Genomic DNA, 21,079 nt, shown 5'->3' with positions numbered 1-21,079 from the left:
CATATTCTGACCTCATAACGTTTTAATATTTATGTCTAGGGAGCTGTTTCATTTTTTGCGGGTGATCAATTAGTTTTTATTGATACCATTTTGGACTGTCTATGAAATTTTTATAACTTTAAAAAAAACATTTAGGTAGTTGTAGCGATGAAAAAAATGTGAATTGTCAATTTTTATTTATATTACGGCATTCACTGTATGGGATAAGTATTATTTTAGGACAATGATCGTCTGATCCCTTCTCCTATAGACTGCAATGATTCAACATTGTAGTCTATGAGAGATGCACTGTGTTCCTATGGAGCTCTGCCATAGGAACTCCATAGGAACATTGCTGTTGCAGACTTGGATCCATTCGTTTCCCATGGAGCATTGCAAATATTTCTCCATACAATGGAGAACTTCCAGTAAGTGTCCATACAGGACTAGTCTCTTTAAGGCTACTTTCACACTTGCGTTCAGAGCAGATCCGTCTGGGGTCTGCCCAGACAGATCCGCTCATATAATGCAGACAATGGGATCCATTCAGAACGGATTAGTCTGCATTATATTGTAGAAAAAACTCTAAGTGTGAAAGTAGCCTCAGACGGATCTGTCCAGACTTTACATTGAAAGTCAATGGGGGACGGATCCGTTTGAAAATTGAGCCATATGGTGTCATCTTCAAGCGGATCCGTCCCCATTGACTTACATTGTAAGTAGTGATGTCCGGTTCATGAACGTATCGTTCATTTGAATCGATTCAGTTCAGTGAACCGGAGGAGTCGATTCACCTGACTGAGCTGATGTGAAACGGCTCAGCTCAGTCACACAGACAATGCAGAGACGCTGGCAGCAGGGAGCCTGAGGGAGGGACGGGGAGGAGCGTAATATGATCTCAGAGTGGAAGCTGGCTTCTGCCAGCCCCACCCCTCGCCGCCCACCAACCAATCACCGACCAGAGCTGAGGGGGCAAGGCAAGCACTAGCAGCTCTGAGTCGTCTGAGTCACACAAGTGCAGGGAGTCTAAGGCCTCTTTCACACTTGCGTTGTCCGGATCCGGCGTGTACTCCACTTGCCGGAATTACACGCCGTATCCGGAAAAACGCAAGTGTCCTGAAAGCATTTGAAGACGGATCCGTCTTCAAAATGCTTTCAGTGTTACTATGGCACCCAGGACGCTATTTAAGTCCTGGTTGCCATAGTAGGAGCGGGGAGCAGGGGAGCGGTATACTTACAGTCCGTGCGGCTCCCGGGGCGCTCCAGAATGACGTCAGAGCGCCCCATGCGCATGGATGACGTGCCATGTGATCACGTCATCCATGCGCCTGGGGCGCCCTGACGTCACTCGGGAGCGCCCCGGGAGCCGCACGGATGGTAAGTATACTGCTCCCCGCTACACTTTACCATGGCTGCCAGGACTTTAGCGTCCCGGCAGCCATGGTAACCACTCTAAAAAAGCTAAACGTCGTATCCGGCAATGCGCCGAAACGACGTTTAGCTTAAGGCCGGATCCGGATCAATGCCTTTCAATGGGCATTAATTCCGGATCCGGCCTTGCGGCAAGTCTTCAGTTTTTTTGGCCGGAGCAAAAAATATTTTCTCCGGCCAAAAAACGTTCCGTTCCGGAACTGAAGACATCCTGATGCATCCTGAACGGATTTCACTCCATTCAGAATGCATTAGGATAATCCTGATCAGGATTCTTCCGGCATAGAGCCCCGACGACAGAACTCTATGCCGGAAGACCATAACGCAGGTGTGAAAGAGCCCTAAGAATAGAAATGAATTGAATGAGTCACAAGTTAAAAGAATCTAAAGATTCAACTTAGTTTGTGACTCATTCGATTCAGTGTAGAACAGATTACACTGAGGCAGCAGTGATAAGATTAAGGGACAGGAGTAGAGAGATAAGAGAAGGGACAGATGACACAGAGTTTAGATTACAGGTTGAATTAAATTAACCCTTTAGGATCAAATTAGCTTGTCAGGAGATATATGTTAAAGGCATCTCATTCAGTTAAGTAGCTAAGGGTGGGTTCACATCACTTCACTTGGTTCATTGTACTACTGTCAGTGTCAGACTGCTGTCACTGTGGGTAACAATGCACACCACAGTGACAGCTTCTGACTCCTGTCCTGAGTCCTCCTGTCCAGCGTCAGCTTCCCTTCACTATCACTATAACACACATAATAAATCACTCTTCCTGATCCTGACTCACTCATTACTAATTAGAGAGCTGAAGACGAGCCGACTGCAGCAGCAAGTGATTGTGAATCGACTGTATAGCATCTGCGCATGCGCTCCGGCACCTAGAGTCTTCGGTTCACTTGCGAGTCAGCTCAGCAGTCAGTGACTCACAAGTGAACCGAAGATCCGATTCATGAATCGGTTCATTTGAATCAGCTGATTCAAATGAACCGATTCACCTAAAAGATCCGAACTTCCCATCACTAATTGTAAGTCTGGACGGATCCGTTTGCCTCCGCACGGCCAGGCGGACATCCGAACGCTGCGAGAGTAGCGGAGGACAAACGCTGCCAGACTGATGCATTCTGAGCGGATCCGCATCCACTCAGAATGCATTAGGGCTGGACGGATGCGTTCGGGGCCGCTTGTGAGAGCCTTTAAACGGAACTCACAAGCGGAGCCCCGAACGCTAATGTGAAAGTAGCCTAAGGAGTTTCAGTACTCTGCCTAGTTTGAACTAATGGAAACTAATGTGAGGAAGCACAATATGAACTCCTCTGGAATTCTGGGAAGAAAATGGATGCAAATGAGATCTTAGCAAGCTCTGCATCTAATGCCAGCAGATGTAAGGCAGCTATCCTATCAGTCAACGTTGAAACCTTTAAATAACCCTTGAGACATGACTCGGATATTAAATAAGCCAGCACCTCATCTGCAGACAGCAGTTTTTGGGTGATAGCCCCTCATCAGTGCAGAGCAGAAAGTACTGGGTGAGAGGCCAGTTGTGGAAAAATTATTGTTCGCCATATGGTCGCCATCTATCCTATGGAGATGCGCAGATTCGTTCGCATTCACATCACATCTGCACAGAGACTTTCGCACGATGGTCTGGTCGTCCCGACCTGTAGCTGATTTGTGCCCGGCCTGGTATTACTGCAGGATACCAGTGTCATGGCGCTGGCTGAGGTGGGAGGGATGGGGACCGTTGAACAAAGGTTTCTGCATCCACGAGGATAAGCGCGGCAGCGGAAAGGGCGTGAATAAGTGTGCGAACGCGCGAACATAAGTTTGCGCGATCATTCACATCTTCGCCAGTCAATCACTTCATACCATAACCTGTCTCCTCATTGGTCATGATTGTAAGACCACCCTCCAGCCAATCACTTCATACCATAACCTGTCTTCTCATTGGTCATGATTGTAAGACCGCCTTCCAGCCAATCACTTCATACCATAACTTGTGTCCTCATTGGTCATGATTGTAAGACCGCCTTCCAGCCAATCACTTCATACCATAACCTGTCTCCTCATTGGTCATGATTGTAAGACCGCCCTCCAGCCAATCACTTCATACCATAACCTGTCTCCTCATTGGTCATGATTGTAAGACCGCCCTCCAGCCAATCACTTCATACCATAACCTGTCTCCCCATTGGTCATGATTGTAAGACCGCCTTCCATCTTCTGGTATAAATAAACCACGCCTAGTCATTGGAAGCAGGCACATTATTGGATCCTACTTGAGAACGTCTCTGTGATGTTATTTTGGAGGAATTGCGCACACATCGACGCACACTACACCAAGGATTTCCCGATTATGCTTCTGGCGGTCGTTTTCGGTTGTGGGAACGAGACAAAAGACCACACGGCGATATCAGGCCTAAGTCAGGATTTGAGGGGTACACCCAGCTAAGCCTCTTAGTACTCTCTGCTCTGCACTGATGAGGGGCAATCACCCAGAAACAGCTGTCTGCAGATGAGGTGCTGACTTATTTAATAATTTAAAATCCGTTCCTAGCAAACACCAGACTAAGCAAGTTAATAACAGAACACAGCAACATAGCTGGTGAGCAACAAGCAAGACATTCCTGTTGTTCATAACACAATCAAAATGATGTTCCAAGTGAATATAATATTAAACATTGACTAGAGAATAATCAAGGCTTTGAATTATTTGCATGTAGTTTAGATATTCATAGGCTATTTTCTCATGTTACGGATTTTCCCTAAGTAAATATAGCATGGATTTTTCAGAAAATCCCCAGCAGAAACTCTGCTTTCTTCCATGGATTGGCCAGCAATGGACACGTAGCTTAAACTGGTCATTCACATAAATAATCTGCCGACCAGTCATCTCTGGGACTGTTCATATAAACTATCCCACCAACTACATGCCAGACTAAACTGGCTTTTTTTTTTAAACCAATTCTCTGGTCCTTTAGTACAGTTGGAAATAATCGGCCAAATTTGACTGATCACATCAGCCACCATGAAGGTTTGCAACCAATTGATGGTCAACTTTAATCTCGGTTATGGTCAGCTTTGGTCTCATTGTAATTCAGATCGGCGGGGGTCCGACACCTGACACCCCTGTCGATCAGCTGTATGAGGAGACGGCCCCTGAAGTGCACAAAAGCCATCTTACGTCTCTCTTCTTGCTTTCCGCTGTTGTCTATGGCAAAGCAGCAGCAAGCAGGAAGGGAGACACACTGCACGCTGTCTCCTCATACAGATGATGGGAGGGGTGCCAGGTGGTGGACCCCTCCGATCTGATATTTATGACCCCTGAGGATAGATCATTAATATTAAAAATCCGGAGAACCCCTTTAAAGAAGACATGTGATCATGAAACATGGTACAATCTGCAGGCAGCATGTTATAGTGCAGGAGAAGCTGAGAAGATTAAGGGCTCATGCACACGGCAGTTGCCCGGCCGCGGCGGGTCTGCAATACACGGGCTCCGGCTGTGTGCACCCCGCATCATGTGGCCTTTCATGTGGTTCACTGTTTATCACCGAGCCATTGACTTCAATGGGCAAGACTTGTGTGAAAAATGCAACGCAATGCATGCTCTGCTCTTGGTTGAATTTTTACACAGACCGATTCATTTCTAAGGGGTTCTTCTTGCGTGAACAATGCAAAAAACAGAACATGATGTATTTTTTCCATGCAGAGCGAGAAAAAACACCTCTGTACATAAACACTCACGCAACCTACGCATGAAACTCGCTCATGTGCATGAGCCCTTGGGCAGACATCTCATATGAAGTTACTGGCTAGGAAACTTGTGTCCACACATTCTAATATACCGTACATACTGAGTACTGAAATTACAATAATTCAGAGTGGTCACACAATACAATCAAAGCTATTTTCCTTTTAAAGGAACGCTAAATCTGGAAATCACAATAGAAGTAATGTTGCCAGTCTGTAAGGTTTTCTACATATTCCTGATGCAAACAGTCATGTATAACTCCTACGTAGAACAAATTTTTGGCAGGGGAATGATGGTGGATGACAGGGCTTATCTATGGGCAGGCAACAAGATGAATATAGAAACAGAGGTGCACACGAGTCTATCACGTACTTACTATATCTATAAGACATATAAATCATGTAAAAGGTGGCATATTTACCGGTATGTCATAGAAGCCAAAAGAGGTAGTCAGCACATACTAGAAAACTAAATAACCCAAATATATATATATATATATATATATTCACAAAGGAAGCAAAAATAATAATAGAATACAAATAATTAAAATGGAAACATAAGAATATATTAACGCGTGGGTGCATATACAGGAAACTATTCTAAATGACTAAAATTAGCCTTGTGCCAACTATTAATGAAAATGTATCATAGCTATATTACTCTATAACCAGTGTGACTACATTGGTAACATTTGCATGAACCATAAAAAAATAGCAAATACATACCCCTATACAGTATATGTTTTCCAGGTCAAAGTTAGCAGCAGAGAAAACAATGTTCAGTGCGGCTTCATCAGGTGGAACACATAGTAAAAGATAGAGACATTTAGAATTTAATAAGTATACGCTTCTGGGTGGCAATCAATTGGTGCGAATCCAGTGTTGAAATCACCCTTTGAATGAAACGCACGGCATGACCTGGCACCGGGACATACAAGTGGTGTGCTGAGCATTCACGTCACCTAAGGGGCTTGCTTTAACAATCTTTGATTCCTTCTGTAGACAGGGTAAGGGGGCTCTGAGATCCAGATGGTGCTCCACTCTTTTTTCAATTACAGTCCAATATTACAGGGACATCTCTACATATCTCCCTGACCAGGAGATCATAGCACAGGAACTCAGAATCTGACCTCATCTCAAATCTTCACCCTTTCAGTAAACATAGCAACATCAACTAATACCCACAACTTCCTCTGCCTGCCCTTATGATCAGGCTGATCAGCCCATGTAGAGGCATTAACAACTACCAGCCCCCAACCATCCTTTTGTGTCCTTGAGCAAAAGGTGATGAAGTTCATACCATCTCCCTCCTCCACAACATTCCAGGTCTTGTATCTGGACTGTCCAAGCAATGTTTACCCAGTAAAGCCCCAGGGAGACACAAAGGCCTCACATCCCCCTCCCTCTGAACTCCTGCAGGACACATGAAACAGGGGACATGATGCCATGTCACATCTTGGAACACAAAGAGAAGATATATTTCTCAGTTTTAATTGTACTATGAGACAAAAATTTGTTTAATGGAAAGGAACAGATTAAGGCTACTTTCACACTCACGTTTGGTGCGGATCCGTCATGGATCTGCACAGACGGATCCATTCAGATAATACAACCATCTGCATCCGTTCAGAACGGATCCGTTTGTATTATCTTTAACAAAGCCAAGATGGATCCGTCTTGAACACCAATGAAAGTCAATGGAGGACGGATCCGTTTTCTATTGTGCCAGATTGTGTCATAGAAAACAGATCCGTCCCATTGACTTACATTGTGTGCCAGGACGAATCCGTTTTGCTCAGTTTCATCAGACGGACATCAAAACGCTGCAAGCAGCGTTTTGGTGTCCGTCTCCAAACCGGAATGGAGACTGATTGGAGCCAAACTGATGCATTCTGAGTGGATCCTTTTCCATTCAGAATGCATTAGAATGCAAACTGATCTGTTTCGGACCGATTGTGAGAGCCCTGAAAGGATCTCACAAACGGAAAGCCAAAACGCCAGTGTGAAAGTAGCCTAAGGATGAAATTGTTGAGAATTGTTTTGTGTGAATTTTCTATGTTTAAAGGGGTTCTCTGGGATTTTCATATTGATGGCTTATCCTTAGGATAGGTCATCAATTTGAGATTGGCGGGGGCCTCAGCCATGTGTACGATGAATGTGATCTGGCGGGGGTCTGACTACCGTCTAGTGAGCTCCGTGGCCTCCTCACAGCCTGCTAAGCACAGCATCGTTCATTTGATAAAGGTTATGCTTGGTATTGCAGCTCAGCCCCATTTACTTTGTTTTATAGAAGACTATTATTTGAAGCTGCAGGGGACTTCAATAGGGTCCTCCGCAGCACCGAGTTTTCACCCCCCCATTTCTGAGCAACAATGTTATATGTCTCAGATATGTGAATGACATCTTTTTGGCATGGAGAGGGACAGAAAAAGAGCTGGCAGAATTCTATCAGTTCCTAAATCAGTGTCATGAGAACATTAAATTTACCCCATTCAATATCATATTTGGACGTGAGATTATTTAGAAATAAATTATAGGTTTCAAACAACTATTTTCATCTACTTTTTTTTTATAATCTGCTGCATTTTTCTAGCTTCCATGCCCCCCATGTTTTTGAAGGCATACCAAAAAGCTAGATAACAAGGGTGAGCATAATATCTAGTACACCCGAGTCCTTTGAAGACAATAAAAGAGACACCATGAATGAGGATGAATAATGGAGAAAAATAAGCATGAAAAGAAAAAGAATACATTTGCGTTTATCAGCACATATAATCGACACAGTGATGAGATCAGAAAGGTGTTAATCAAAAAGGTGTTCTGGGGAATATTGCAGAATGACCAATATGGATATGTTTTTAAAGAAAAAATATTGATGGCCCACAGAAAAGATAAAAGCATGAATAATTATGTAATAAGAGCAGATATACCGTATGTAACAAGAAGAAAGGGAACGACAGACAACAAAGATTAAAAACAATAAGAAAAGGCACATATCCATGTCTAAATTGCCAAACTGCAACTCAGTGATAAAGGGGGACACTATATATCACCCTATGAGCGAAAGAAAGATAAAACTACACCACTATTGTACATATGATACAAAATCAGTCATTTACTTTAATTAAAATGCCCATGTGGCAAATGCTACGTAGGGCAAACATCAAGTGTAATTAAAATAAGGTTAAATGAACACGCCATCTATAAAAATATATAAAGAGAAAATGAATAAAAAGAAAGGAATAATAAATAAAAAATAACAAGTAGAACATGTTGCTGGAGCTCCCTGTGGCTAGTTGGAATATGAAAAAATGTTTTCACACAACCAAATTACTATGGTCAATTACTAGTTGTACTAGACGGATAGCAGGAGGATCACAAACTAATTTACAAACAGGTAACCTCATTAAAATTTAACATTTAATACATTATCATTAAAAACAGCCCAAGTATTATGTAAAAATCAAGAATCCAACAACCACCACAAATGTTGCGCGAAATGCAAACACTGGTTAGTGTACCTATATTTCAGCCACGCCAACGCAACCTTAGAAAAGGATAGAGGAGGATAGGAAAGTTGAAAGGACACTGGTGCTGGGTCTCTCGCCCTGCCTAACCCTATATCTACCTCCTTATATCCTTCACTCTATGTGTCTCTTATTGTCCCTAACAGTGGCCAGCGTTGACTGCCCAGCTTCGTCAAAAGATTAGAAAGGGAACGCAGGACGCCATGAAAGCTACTTGTCCAGTTACCTGATCAAATTTATAGATAAGCAATCATTGCTGGCGATTGATCACTGCTATATATGCATTTGATGACTGTTGATTTTGGCCTTAACGTACATTGGGGCCATTCAAGCATTGGAATACTATCTTATGAATTAGTCCCCTGATGATTTGGCCTATGCCAAAGAAAAGCGCTGGGACGGGATATCTGTATTGAGTGGACAACAGTGTACCCATTTTTCTCTTTCTAATCTTTTGACGAAGCTGCGCAGTAAACGCTGGCCACTGATAGGGACAATAAGGGACACATAGAGTGAAGGATATAAGGAGGTAGATATAGGGTTAGGCAGGGTGAGAGACCCAGCACCCGTGTCCTTTCAACTTTCCTATCCTCCTCTATCCTTTTCTAAGGTTAGGTTGGTGTACCTGTGATATAGGTACACTGTTTGCATTTGTACTGTGCAACATTTGTGGTGGTCTTTGGATTCTTGATTTTTACATAGTACTTTTGTTTTTAATGATTCTGTATTAAATGTTAAGGCTACTTTCACACCTGCGTTCAGTGCGGATCCGTCTTGTATCTGTACAGACAGATCCGCACCGATAATGCAAACGCTTGTATCCGTTCAAAACGGATCCGTTTGCATTATTCATTCATTACTTTGAAAGTCAATGGGGGACGGATCCGTTTGCATTATTCATTCATTACTTTGAAAGTCAATGGGGGACGGATCCATTTTCAATTGCACCGTATTGTGTCAGTGAATAACGTATCCGTCCCCATTGACTTACATTGTAAGTCATGACATATCCATTTGGCTCCGCCTAGTCAGGCGGACACCAAAACGCTGCAAGCTGCATTTTAGTGACCGCCTAAAAAAAGCAACGGAGACCAAACGCAGCCAAATTGATGCATTCTGAACGGATCCTTATCCATTCAGAATGCATTGGGGCTGAACTGATCCGTTTTGGGCCGCTTGTGAGAGCCCTGAAACGGATCTCACAAGCGGACCCAGAGACGTCAGTGTGAAAGTAGCCTAAGTTTTAAGGAGGTTACCTGTTTGTAAATTAGCTAGCGGGAATATGCCCTAAAGAAAAAGACGCTGAGCGGAGTGGACTGAGTATGCATGAAAATGCCAGTATACTACAGCAAATTGCATGGACGCCAAATAAGCAGAAGGACTAAGGCCTTAACACCTATTTTGCTAAGCATGTTTTAATCTTTTTTTATAATAAAGGGTAAAAAATGGAATGAAATAGTCCAAATTTTATACATTTATGTGCATCTCCTTTTCATATGTGCAGCACCATGGCATTAATAGCGCTTTAATAAATATTACTACTACTACTAATAATTATTATAATAATAATAAGTAAAGCACTTTGCCTTTATAATATTTGTAAACATGTAAGTTTATTACATGTTATTTTCTATCTGGCGCCACCCTTCTAACTGTAAATTAATGTCACTAACCTCATTTGTCTCTTGAGAATAATAAAACCTTTCACCTTAGAAAAAAGTAGAACAAATAAATCATTTTCACAATCTGCTGCCCAGAAACAATGCTTGAGGTGTCCACCCAAAAGATCATTTCACCTGAAGAATGAGTAAAAAATATGGGGGTCATTATACTGAAATATGCCTATATTAGACGTATTTCAGGCACAGTTGCGCCATAATCTGTGACTTTTCACCGCTCACGGGGCATAGCATGGCATGGTTTAGGGGTAGAAAATGGTCTAAATATAAGCCAGGTAGGAAGCCGGCTCACATTTAGACTGGCGCTGGATGTGCCGAAGTTATGTAGAGCCTCTTCATAACTTCGGTAATCCACCACCAGCTACGGGGCTTTATTAAGAACGGCGTCTAAAATGCTGGTCTTAATAACTGACCCCCTATATCTCTACAGTGTTAGCTAGTATATGGAAGATTTATAAAAATAAGAGAATCCTTTGGGTATGGCCACACAGTCAGGTTTCTGCTTGCAGTTTTAAACGAGAGAAAGAATAAACTTCTCTTTCTTGTATTAACTCCTGGTTTTGGCATCCAAAATTGCATGCAGAAACCTGAGTTTTTGGCCTGGCCATACCATTAGTGGTTCCCACCTTTTAATAGGTAACTATAGACCTGAATAGTCTCGAAAGCTCGCAGCTTTGTCATCAGTATCTGTGTGGTGGGGGTCTGACACCCAGGACCCACCGATCAGCTGTCACAGGACCTAGGCAGGATGGAAACAGAACTTGGAGCATGGCAGGAACACAGGTAGGAAATAGAGCAGTATAAAGTGCAATAGCACTAGACTATTAAACACCTTGACTGGTCACCGGGAAATCTAAATTTCAGGAATCCTCTGCCTTGAAAGGGAGCCTTAAATACTTAGGGAACTTCAGCCATTGGCTGGAGAATTTGGGGAGATTTGGCAGAGTGCACACTGGCCCTTTAAAAGGCTAGAGGTGAGAGTACGCACCCTAAGGGAGCATCAGGTAGGAGTATGGAGGCAACAGCATGGAGAATGTGCAAGATACCAGATGGCATGATGAGTGGTAGGCGTCCATGCCTGCAGGCGACAGCAGAAGAGTGGCGAGCATGGACCGCAGATCTAAAACATAATGGTATCTATATTACAGCTACAGTAGAATTCATATTGCAGATACAGTGGTGCCTAATAAAAACAATAGTTTGTAACAACACAGGTTTTTCACAAGACTGAAGTACAGGACTTCACCTATAGCAGTTGCCTTTCCCAACTATTAAGTGTCTCTTGGTACTCAGATACCCCTTTAGAGTAGGGCTGAATTGTATAATAACCAAACAATATATGAATAACGTCTGAACACTGGCAAACAACAACATACTGAAATAAACTCACTGATATATGACTAGAACTAAATGATGATGGCCATGATGAAGGCAATAGGAGTCTGGTAATAGAGTAGATGGGAGATGGTAATGGCTTAAAGGTTCAGAGCAGATGAATGGCAGAGAACAGAAATAAACATATACTTAACTGACCTTGAAAGCCAAGACAAATGAAAAACCAACTCAGCAAACAGACCAGAGTTCCCAGGATACACTGACACAACACAATATGTCTACTTTCACACTCGCGTTTTGGCTTTCTATTTGTGAGATCCGTTCAGGGCTCTCACAAGCGGTCCAAAACGGATCAGAATGCATTCTGAAGGGAAAAGGATCAGCTCAGAATGCATCAGTTCAGTCTCCATTCCGCTTTGCAAGCAGCGTTTTGGTGTCCGTCTGATGAAACTGAGCCAAACGGATACATTCTGACACACAATGTAAGTGAATGGGGACGGATCCGTTTTCACTGACACAATCTGGCACAATAGAAAACGGATCCATCCTCCATTGATTTTGTTAAAGATAATACAAACAGATCCGTTCTGAACGGATGCAGACGTTTGTATTATTTGAACGGATCTGTCATGGACGGAGTGTGAAAGTAGCCTATCCAAGATCAAGGTACTGAATCTGGAAACAAATGCACAGAGCATAAGCTATCTCCAGCAACCAGAAAAGCAAAAGGTCTGGACCAATAAAGGCTAAGCAATCAACAGCTCCATCCTAAATTGACCAGGCCAAACTAGGTGATAACCTAACCCAGACTAAGATGCAACAATGCTAGTAAACAGGTGACCACGAGGCAACAGAGAAATCGCCAATATTCTGAACACTGTTAAGAATATTGGATACACAAAAAAGGCAACTTTTAGTTTAGGCAACAATGAAGGATGGAACATGGATGTTAAAGAGAGTTGGCTGGGGATATACATTTTTCCTTTTTTTTTTACAGGAGTCTATGGTAATGATATAAACTTGATATACTGACATTGTGTTAACAGTCTTATGAGTGCATTATCTACCAGTTTGGTACCAGCTTTTAGTCTTATAGGGGAGGCCAGTTATACCAATAATAACTGTTAATGTGGCCATACACTTTAGGTAAAAAAACATCCCCCCATCCACAAGTGACTGCTTTCTATGTCATTTCCCGTGACAAGAAAGGATAAGACCCATTGAAATCCAGCATGTCTGATCCTTCTTTCTGCCAACGTCTGAAGTTGTAAGAGAGTTGGCATACCACAATACACATATATGCATGCCTCTTCCCAGCTACATTGGTAGGTTCGAGGGGTGGGCTATATAGCAAAGAAAAAAAAAATAGGACCCTAATCATGTTACTGGATTTTGATAAAACACAAAAAACAGCCTGTTCTTGTTTCCTCCTCCAGAAACTTTCTATGAACCATGGGCCAATTGCCCACCAACTAATAATGAAAACAATGCATTTCCTCCTGGAGAATCCTATACAAGCTCCCAATAAAAAAGATAATGGGAACAACCTGGGTTGGATCCCCCTTTCCAGAGCAGCCACATGGTCTGGCACTATAGTATTGTATGTCCACCTTTCATTTTTTAATCGTTTGGGTCTGATGTTTGATCATGTGTGTGTTGAATGACTGCATTAACCGGCAGGTTTTATTGTGGGCTAATCCTAAAGGCGTTATTCTGGCAGTCTCATGACTTTCAACTTTTAACCCCTACACAGGGATCTGGACTGCTCTGCAGGGAAGCCACTAGGCCAATACCTCTTTGAGTAGTCCCTTTGTGGTTGACAGATGACCCACAGGGTCAGAGCCGGGGAACACGCATGCACGTCCTACAGGCAGGTTGGAGAGGCCTAGCCGGCAAGTGCACGCTGCAATTTGCATTCGGGGAACGAACATGGGATTCTGGTGGGCGACCTGCTGCTGGTGAGCAGAGGAGAGCCAGTGAGTCTGGACCGCCATACAAGCGGAGGCAGCAGCGGAGTGTGACGAGCAGTGCCCGTGAAGCAGGATAGTGGCAGGCATGGGCCGGCAACTTACCTGGTATGAAGTACATGGCCGCAATAGTAGAACTTTATGTGGCTAAACAGATGATGATGGATATGAGATACAGGATTACGTACGATAGGAAAAGCTCATTAGTTTAAGAATCCTGATAACCTGAGAGTCAAATCTACATGCAGGTTTTGAGCTTAACCTTTTGCAACGTCAATACAACAGTGTACGTTTTATGATGCCAAATGCTCTCCTCAAAATCAGGGCCTATAATAACTCAAATAAATAATAAAATAAAAAAACTAACTGACCTTAATTATTTTCTGTAATAGAGCAAGCCACACATAATTGATGCTAAGGTTGACTGTCATTGTCTTTATTTACCTGTATGGCATCCATTGTTTAGCTTGAGTAAACTTAGTTTATATTCCAAGCACGTGGTGGTGGTGGCACATTTTCTAAACCCATTCATTGGCATACCAATTAAAAAGGTTAGCTAAGCAACACCACTTCCTAAATGTCCCAACATGCCAAGAAATAACAGCAGGCTATTATACAGTCAACTAAAGGCAGAGAAGCCTATTGGGTAACACTGTGGACCCAAACTCAAGAGTGGCAGGTCACACATTGCTTCACCAGCCTTAATCTGCCACTGTTTGCATTTTGGCAGTTGCTGCCTTTACCAAACAGTTTAAATTATGACACCCATATCTACAAAGGTGACACAATATCAAGAGACAGGACTTGTTTTCGGAAATTGTCATGAGTCCTCACAGTATCTCTTAACATATAGCATCATAAGTTTCAGATAAGGATAGAAATACATAAACTTGGATATCCTTATTAAGTCAATAGTTTGCTGATTCATAGAATAATAGCTGTACAGATCACTTAGTCACCTGGAATTATGGAAGTCAGACATGTGTAACAAAAACTCCAAGATTGTTAACAGTTGTCGTTGCTTAGATGGGTTGTCAGAGATCTGATAAAATCTAGGCAAGGGTGATGTTAAAGATCTATTACTTACCTAATAGGGTCCCCCATACACATTACTGTATTGTCGGCCAAACCCACTTAAGAACAGTGGGTTTGTCCGACAGTTTGAAGTGTACGGAGAGCTCCCAACTCCCCCTCGACAGATTGTCTGGGAAGAGACCAAAATATTCATTTAGTCTGATCTGAACTGTCACTAGGAGTGTATGGCAGTGGCGTTCTCCCCATAAAATACACAAACGTTTGGCCGGCCAAGGTTGTTGTGAGGGAGTCAGGAGAGATTGAACCATTGTTCGGCCAAAATGTATTGAATGTGTATGGCTGCCATAAGTCCGCGCAGTTCCAGTGGCACTGCTCCAGTCCACCATGTGGGGCTATGTTTACTCAGCTCAGCTACGTAAACAACATGTGCCCTCTGTAGCCAACCACTAGCCAGTGACTGGCTGCAGCAGTCAGGTGTTATCAGTGTGATGTCATTGCTGCAGCCAAGTAAACATAGCTTAACATGGAGAATCAAAGAGGTGGGACTCAAACAATGAGGGATTTACTGTGTAAGCAATATATATTTTGGGGGGAGGGGGTTGTGCCATCTTCCCCTTGGATATATTTTATTCAATCTGTGTCAAACCCTCTAAATTACAATTTCATAAAATACTAAAAATCATTTAAATGTAGGAGGAGTTCTCTATACTGTTTGCATGAAGTAGTCATCGGGATCATCATGTGATTACAGTGCTTCTGTGTACACACAACTGTATTGTGGATCTACTGTATTGAATTGTAATAACAATTTTGAATACACAGACATGTAATGCAGTGAAAACTCTTTGAGACAACAACCCAATACTGTATTAATAAGTGGCCTTCTAGAGGGTGGCACTCTCTAAGAAAATTGGCAGTGTGCATAGTAGATGGTGGAACTGAAAATCTGTCACACCAAAGCTGGTCTAGATGAGGGGGTGGTCTTCTCGACGATTTGGTCTTTTGGACAGCAAGCAGTACATTTACCTAATTTTATGGGCGAATTACTATACACATCACTTATTATTAGATACCTGAATCCAAACCATCAGAATCCATCAGAATATATTTTTGTTACAGAAACACAGTATGTACTAAACATGCGTTCTCCTAATTCCAGGCACTTACCTGTCACTAGATTCAGAGTGGCCAGGAGATGAAGGAGGAGACAACGTCAGAGAATTGCGACTTTTCTTTTTGTGCCTCCAGCTACCAAATGGCTTTTTTTTGGTCTCCATGTATGCATCCACATGTGAAATGTGTGCGTCAGATGCAGGTGGCTCCTTAACACAGGCGTCGTCTCCAGGCCCTAAGTGTACCTCCTTTATGTGGACTTCATCAACTGCTTTCTCAGGGTCTGCAGATTTGCCCTTGAAGAACTTCCCCAGTCTTTTAAAGCTACTGCTCTTCTTTTCCTTTTCCATTCTGACTACTAGTACTACACCAGTAGGCTTCAAGAAGAAGACAGTTGGCAGCTACTTGAAACAATGGATTTCCAAGTTCCAAAAGTATTAAGCAATCCTACTTTTGAGAAAAGCAGTGTATTATTATAAAATGACAGGTAGTCCAGAAACAGGTAAGACTTATTCCAGTGCCAGTACAAAATAGCTTCAGGTATATAGAAATACTTCACATGTGAACATGGTCTCCAAGTTCCCAGAGATTGTATTAATCCATAATGTGTCTATAGATGTTCAGCACCATACAACCAGCAGGTCAATGCCATTATCCTACCTATCTTTTGACAGCAGAGTTGTTGTAGACCTTTTTCTTGCTATGTGTCCAGGCATGAGAAGAAGGACAGGAGCTACATTCGGTAATGAGCTTTGGATAGGTTTTCTTCGGTTCTGCTCCGCTGTGTTGTGTTCCTATACAAATGTTTGTGCTGTGCTCTTTGGAAGGCACAAGGCATGTGTGATCAGCTGCAGTTCACAGAGGAGGAGTCTCCCTGGAGGCTCATGTTACCAGGCTCTACCCTGTCATCATCCACTGGAAGGAATGGGAGGTGTACTCTGGTAGTGACTACTGGCTATTATTGCTGCTGGACCTGTATAGTCATTCAGAGGCTTCAGGAATTTTGGAATGAGTCGTGCTTACTTGGAAATCAACTGTTTAGGCGGTCACTGGGTATATGTGACAAAGATGTAGGTGGAATGTCAGACATGTCACTTGGAATTTTGTTGGTCTGATTACCAGTGAAGCTTCACGTTCAGAGTAACTTTAAAGGTGGCAGCACACAGTGCAGAAAATCTGCATGAAATATGCACCAAAACTGCACAATAAAACGCACATAAATCTGCACTACTTATTGGGCCAGATTTACCATGACTCTGACAGCTCACTCCACTTTAACATATGGCTAAAGTCAGTTTTAGCCAAGTCAGATTTATGATCGGCCCTTTAAGACTGTAATAAATGTGGTTTGACGGTAGCAGTTTATCCGTCAGTAAGCAGCTTTACAAAAGTCGCACATATTTACCAAAAAGTCGCATGTTTTTATGAAAAAGTTGCATGTTCTATTAAAAAGTCTCATAAGATAAGCATGGTCCTCACTGGAGTGAAATTGCGACTTTTTTGCGACTTTTTAAATAGTCCGAATAATAAATCTGTCTAGAGATTCATTTACATAAGAAAACACGCCCACTTTCAGAAAACTGGCGAGCATAGTGCAGAGCAGAAAAAAGTCGGAAATTTGTGCGCAGTTTTAGCTTTTGGGACTTTTTCACTCCATTATTCTGACCTGAGCTAATGATAAATCTGGCCCATTGTGTTTTGGTGCATTTTGTGTGCCTTTTTTAATATATATTTTTTTTGGTGCAGATTTGATAAGGATTTTCTGCAGATCTTACTCTTCTATTGCAAAGCGTGAAATCTGCACAAGACTAACAAAACAACAATTGACAGAAAGGAGATTTCAAAATCTGCACAGCAGGTCAATTTCTATACCTAAGAAAAAAGCAAAGTGTACATGAGATTTGTCTAATCCCTTGAAAAAGCGGAGCGAAATGCGCGTCGGGGTGCGCTCCATGCAGGTCTGGGTTCGATCTCCCATTTACATCACTATACCAGGTATACGCTGCCATCAGGCTACACTTAGGTTAGATTATTTGCAAGTGGTTTTCCTAGTTGTTACTTTTCTTGCCTACTGGGTTTATGCAATTGTGGCCTTTTTACCTTAATTACTAGCTGGAGTGCATTTTCTTTTTGGGGGGGGGGGGGGGGGGTTCTTTATGTCCTTCTATGTATTATACTGATGGACATATAGGTTACTCCCAGGGGGCATCCATTATCCCTGTGTACCTGCTGGGGAGCTGCTTTTTCGCAGCGCTGACCACATTGCTGCTACATACTTATTCATTTATTTATATGTTGTTTATAATTCGCGTCCCCACCTATCCCTTGGTTGAACTTGATGGACGTATGTCTTTTTTCAACCGTATTAACTATGTAACTATGTAATAATTGATGTAACTCAATAAAATATGTCATTGTAATACATGTGTGTCTTTTGTCTTTCGGTGATATCACAAAGAAGTATGTTGCATTTTCCAGGACTCATAGAGCATCCTTCAGTCAAACCCGGTATGGGTGAATTGGTGGGTGAATACCCACTGAGCACTTATCGGAGAGGGGGTAATCTGAGGGAAAAATTGGTGCATAGCAAGTTTAACACTCCCATTACTGACACCTGGCTCCCTAAGAGACCACCGGGCACTTTCAAATGTGGCAACTGCATCCCTGTAATCCGGGTGATCCTCCTCTTCCTCATGGAACGCTGTCCAAGAACTAGCTGATTCCATTGCCCTAATTATAAATCCACAGTGTCTCTGAGCTGTTTCTCCATCCCACTGCTGCCACCACTGTAACGTATTTCCTGGCACTCCAACTGGGTACCTCCATTGATGGATGCTCCTAATGCTTCCCGAGGACTCCAAGCACTCCACTTGACACTGTAAGCACTGCAGACCCTAAGAACCGCCACAGCTTGGTTGGGATCTCGCCGTCTTCTACCCACCCTGGACCTACGACAAGGTTTCCAGGTTCCAGTGGGTGCACCTCTCTTCCTTCAGAGAGCGATGCAGGAACAGGAACAGCTCTTACAAGAGCTAGGGATTATACTCTGGAGAGTATAATGATTATAGCAATCCTCAGAGTGTAGTTCTCCAATCCCCCAAACATGAGCCCAGACTTCATGAAGGGTAGAACAGGATACTTTAATGAGGCTACATGCCAGCCTTTTATGCCGGTCTTCCAGCAAGGGACATTCCCCATGGGGACTTTGTGGAAGATTGAGACAGTTTTTACATAAACCAATCACAATGGGATAACGTAATCACTCACAGGCAGACAACACCCACTTGTGATACAATTGACCAACACAATGGGATAACATAATCACTCACAGGCAGACAACACCCACTTGTGATACAGTTGACCAACACAATGGGATAAAATATCACTCACAGGCAGAAACTACCCATTTTTCCATTTGTAGGATAATGAGCTGGGGGGCAGGGGGTCTCGATAGTTCTGGGTCCATAGTCCATAGGAAGGAGGCTAGCCCTCAGGCCTCTCCAGCAGCCCCAGTGATGGTTCAGTCCGTCACAGCATCTTTGTCTATGCCTCGGATGGATGCGTTCTTGTTTTATTCCATCTTATGGGGCATCCACTTTGGGTCCAGTATGGGTGTTTCTGTCGACAGGTATATTAACCTACTATTTGCATGTATACTGAGGGACACTTGGAAGGCCATCCCACATTGTTTGGTCATACCAGGGAGACAATGTTGATGACAGATTCACTAAAATATTATATGCTCCTCCCCCTGTCCTGTTTACTGTGGTCCTACTCTGATGTCACCGAGATGACACATCTGACCACTCATAGGACGGCATACACTAGGCCACCCCAGTCAATGACTCACAATGAGAGGGACCAACAAATCCACCTTTTCATGTTCCAACAATCTCATGCGATGACTGCAATATATAATGTTTTTATGAGAGTGTCGCGTCTTCATGGTGACACCTCTCAATGGTTAAATTATCTTAACGCGATGATTGCATCATACTTCCATGAGAAATGTCACAATGCTGTACTGCGCTATATCATATGGCACACCGGTTCTCTGTATGCACCTAGCATTATACCTGGAGGTGCTTATTAGCATGTAGATTCCGCTAGCTGTCAGCAACTCATCGTTGCAATGTCACACGGTAACTGGTTCTGACATGTGCGCCCAGTATTATATCAACTGACACCATATATCGCAGGTTCTAATAGGTGGTTGCATATCAATAACTTAGTGTCGTTTTTTATTTCTAGCAGCGGCTGTCACGTATCACCAGATCCTTATAATCGCTCCCTAGGGGTCTTTATGCTCTTTCTTGTGTTTCTGAATTCATCTCCCCCGCATGCCCAGTGGTTTAATGCACTGTATCCCGCATCTTGACATACGTTATACAGCCACCTGTGATTCACCTCTCACCAAGTATTGCATCGCCCTTTGGAACCACGCCGATGACCTGACTGACGAGGGGAGGTTTGTTTCTCTCTGCCTCCCCTGTCCTGGTTGGACGGCCCGGAGGCAGGCTCCTCCTTTAGGGTGTAGCTATTGCCATTTAAGCAGCGGGACTTGGCGGCCGTGATATGGCCGTCATAGTCCCGGAGGCTATGTCTGTGTGGCGCGCACACCATCAGGGGCGCGCAACACGCTTTATTTGTAATACATTATATCAGTTCTCCAGCGCCGCTCCTAAAGATTTGCTGCTACTTTAGCAATGAAAAGCGTTGAGTGCCTAGGAGAGGGTATCTAGATAGCCTATATCAGTGATGGCTAACCTTGGCACTCCAGCTGTGGTAAAACTACAAGTCCCAAGATGCCCCCCTTGCTTGGCTGCTCTCAGAACTCTATAGAAATAGATTGAGCATGCTGGGAGTCGTAGTTTCACCACAGCTGGAGTGCCAAGGTTAGCCATCACTGGCCTATATACTGAGGGTTGAATAGGGAAACAGGCGCTTTAGGTGTACTACACAGAGCCATCTATCTAATGAGTCCTTTCAACTATAGGGCATTGATAGGTATATGGCTGAATGTGGTGACCCATTCTGTGTTTGTGGTTGCACTCCCAGTATAGTGCACGTATGCGTGATAAGGTGCCAGCTTGCCACTGATTTAAAGAGAGTTAGGTGGCTGTGTGACTGAGCCCACCAACCCCATACTAAGGGGCAGGACTGGCACTGGCAGCCCGGTCTAGCATTACGGTCCCTACTCACGTTTTTAATTTACTTTATTGGGCGGATAGCCTTTTATGTCATATTTCTTAATAAAGT

The 21,079-nt window shown here is 43.1% G+C and overlaps 1 protein-coding gene across 2 annotated transcripts in view; it reads right to left on the bottom strand.

Annotated features, from left to right (window-relative positions):
* CRYBG1 (crystallin beta-gamma domain containing 1) overlaps positions 1-21,079 on the bottom strand; it is a 326,993-nt gene that overhangs the window by 251,840 nt on the left and 54,074 nt on the right. Inside the window, exon 1 of one of the 2 annotated variants that reach the window (XM_044292528.1) lies at positions 15,875-16,639. The exons of the other annotated variant lie outside the window; for it this stretch is intronic. Coding sequence (XP_044148463.1) covers positions 15,875-16,170 — 296 coding nt within the window. The 5' untranslated portion in view covers positions 16,171-16,639. Of the gene's footprint in view, positions 1-15,874; positions 16,640-21,079 lie in introns of those variants that run through there. 2 annotated transcript variants of the gene reach the window in all.

This window comes from Bufo gargarizans, chromosome 4 (genome assembly GCF_014858855.1).
Source record: "Bufo gargarizans isolate SCDJY-AF-19 chromosome 4, ASM1485885v1, whole genome shotgun sequence".
Lineage (NCBI taxonomy): Eukaryota > Metazoa > Chordata > Amphibia > Anura > Bufonidae > Bufo > Bufo gargarizans.
This window is presented reverse-complemented; position numbering and strand designations above follow the sequence as displayed.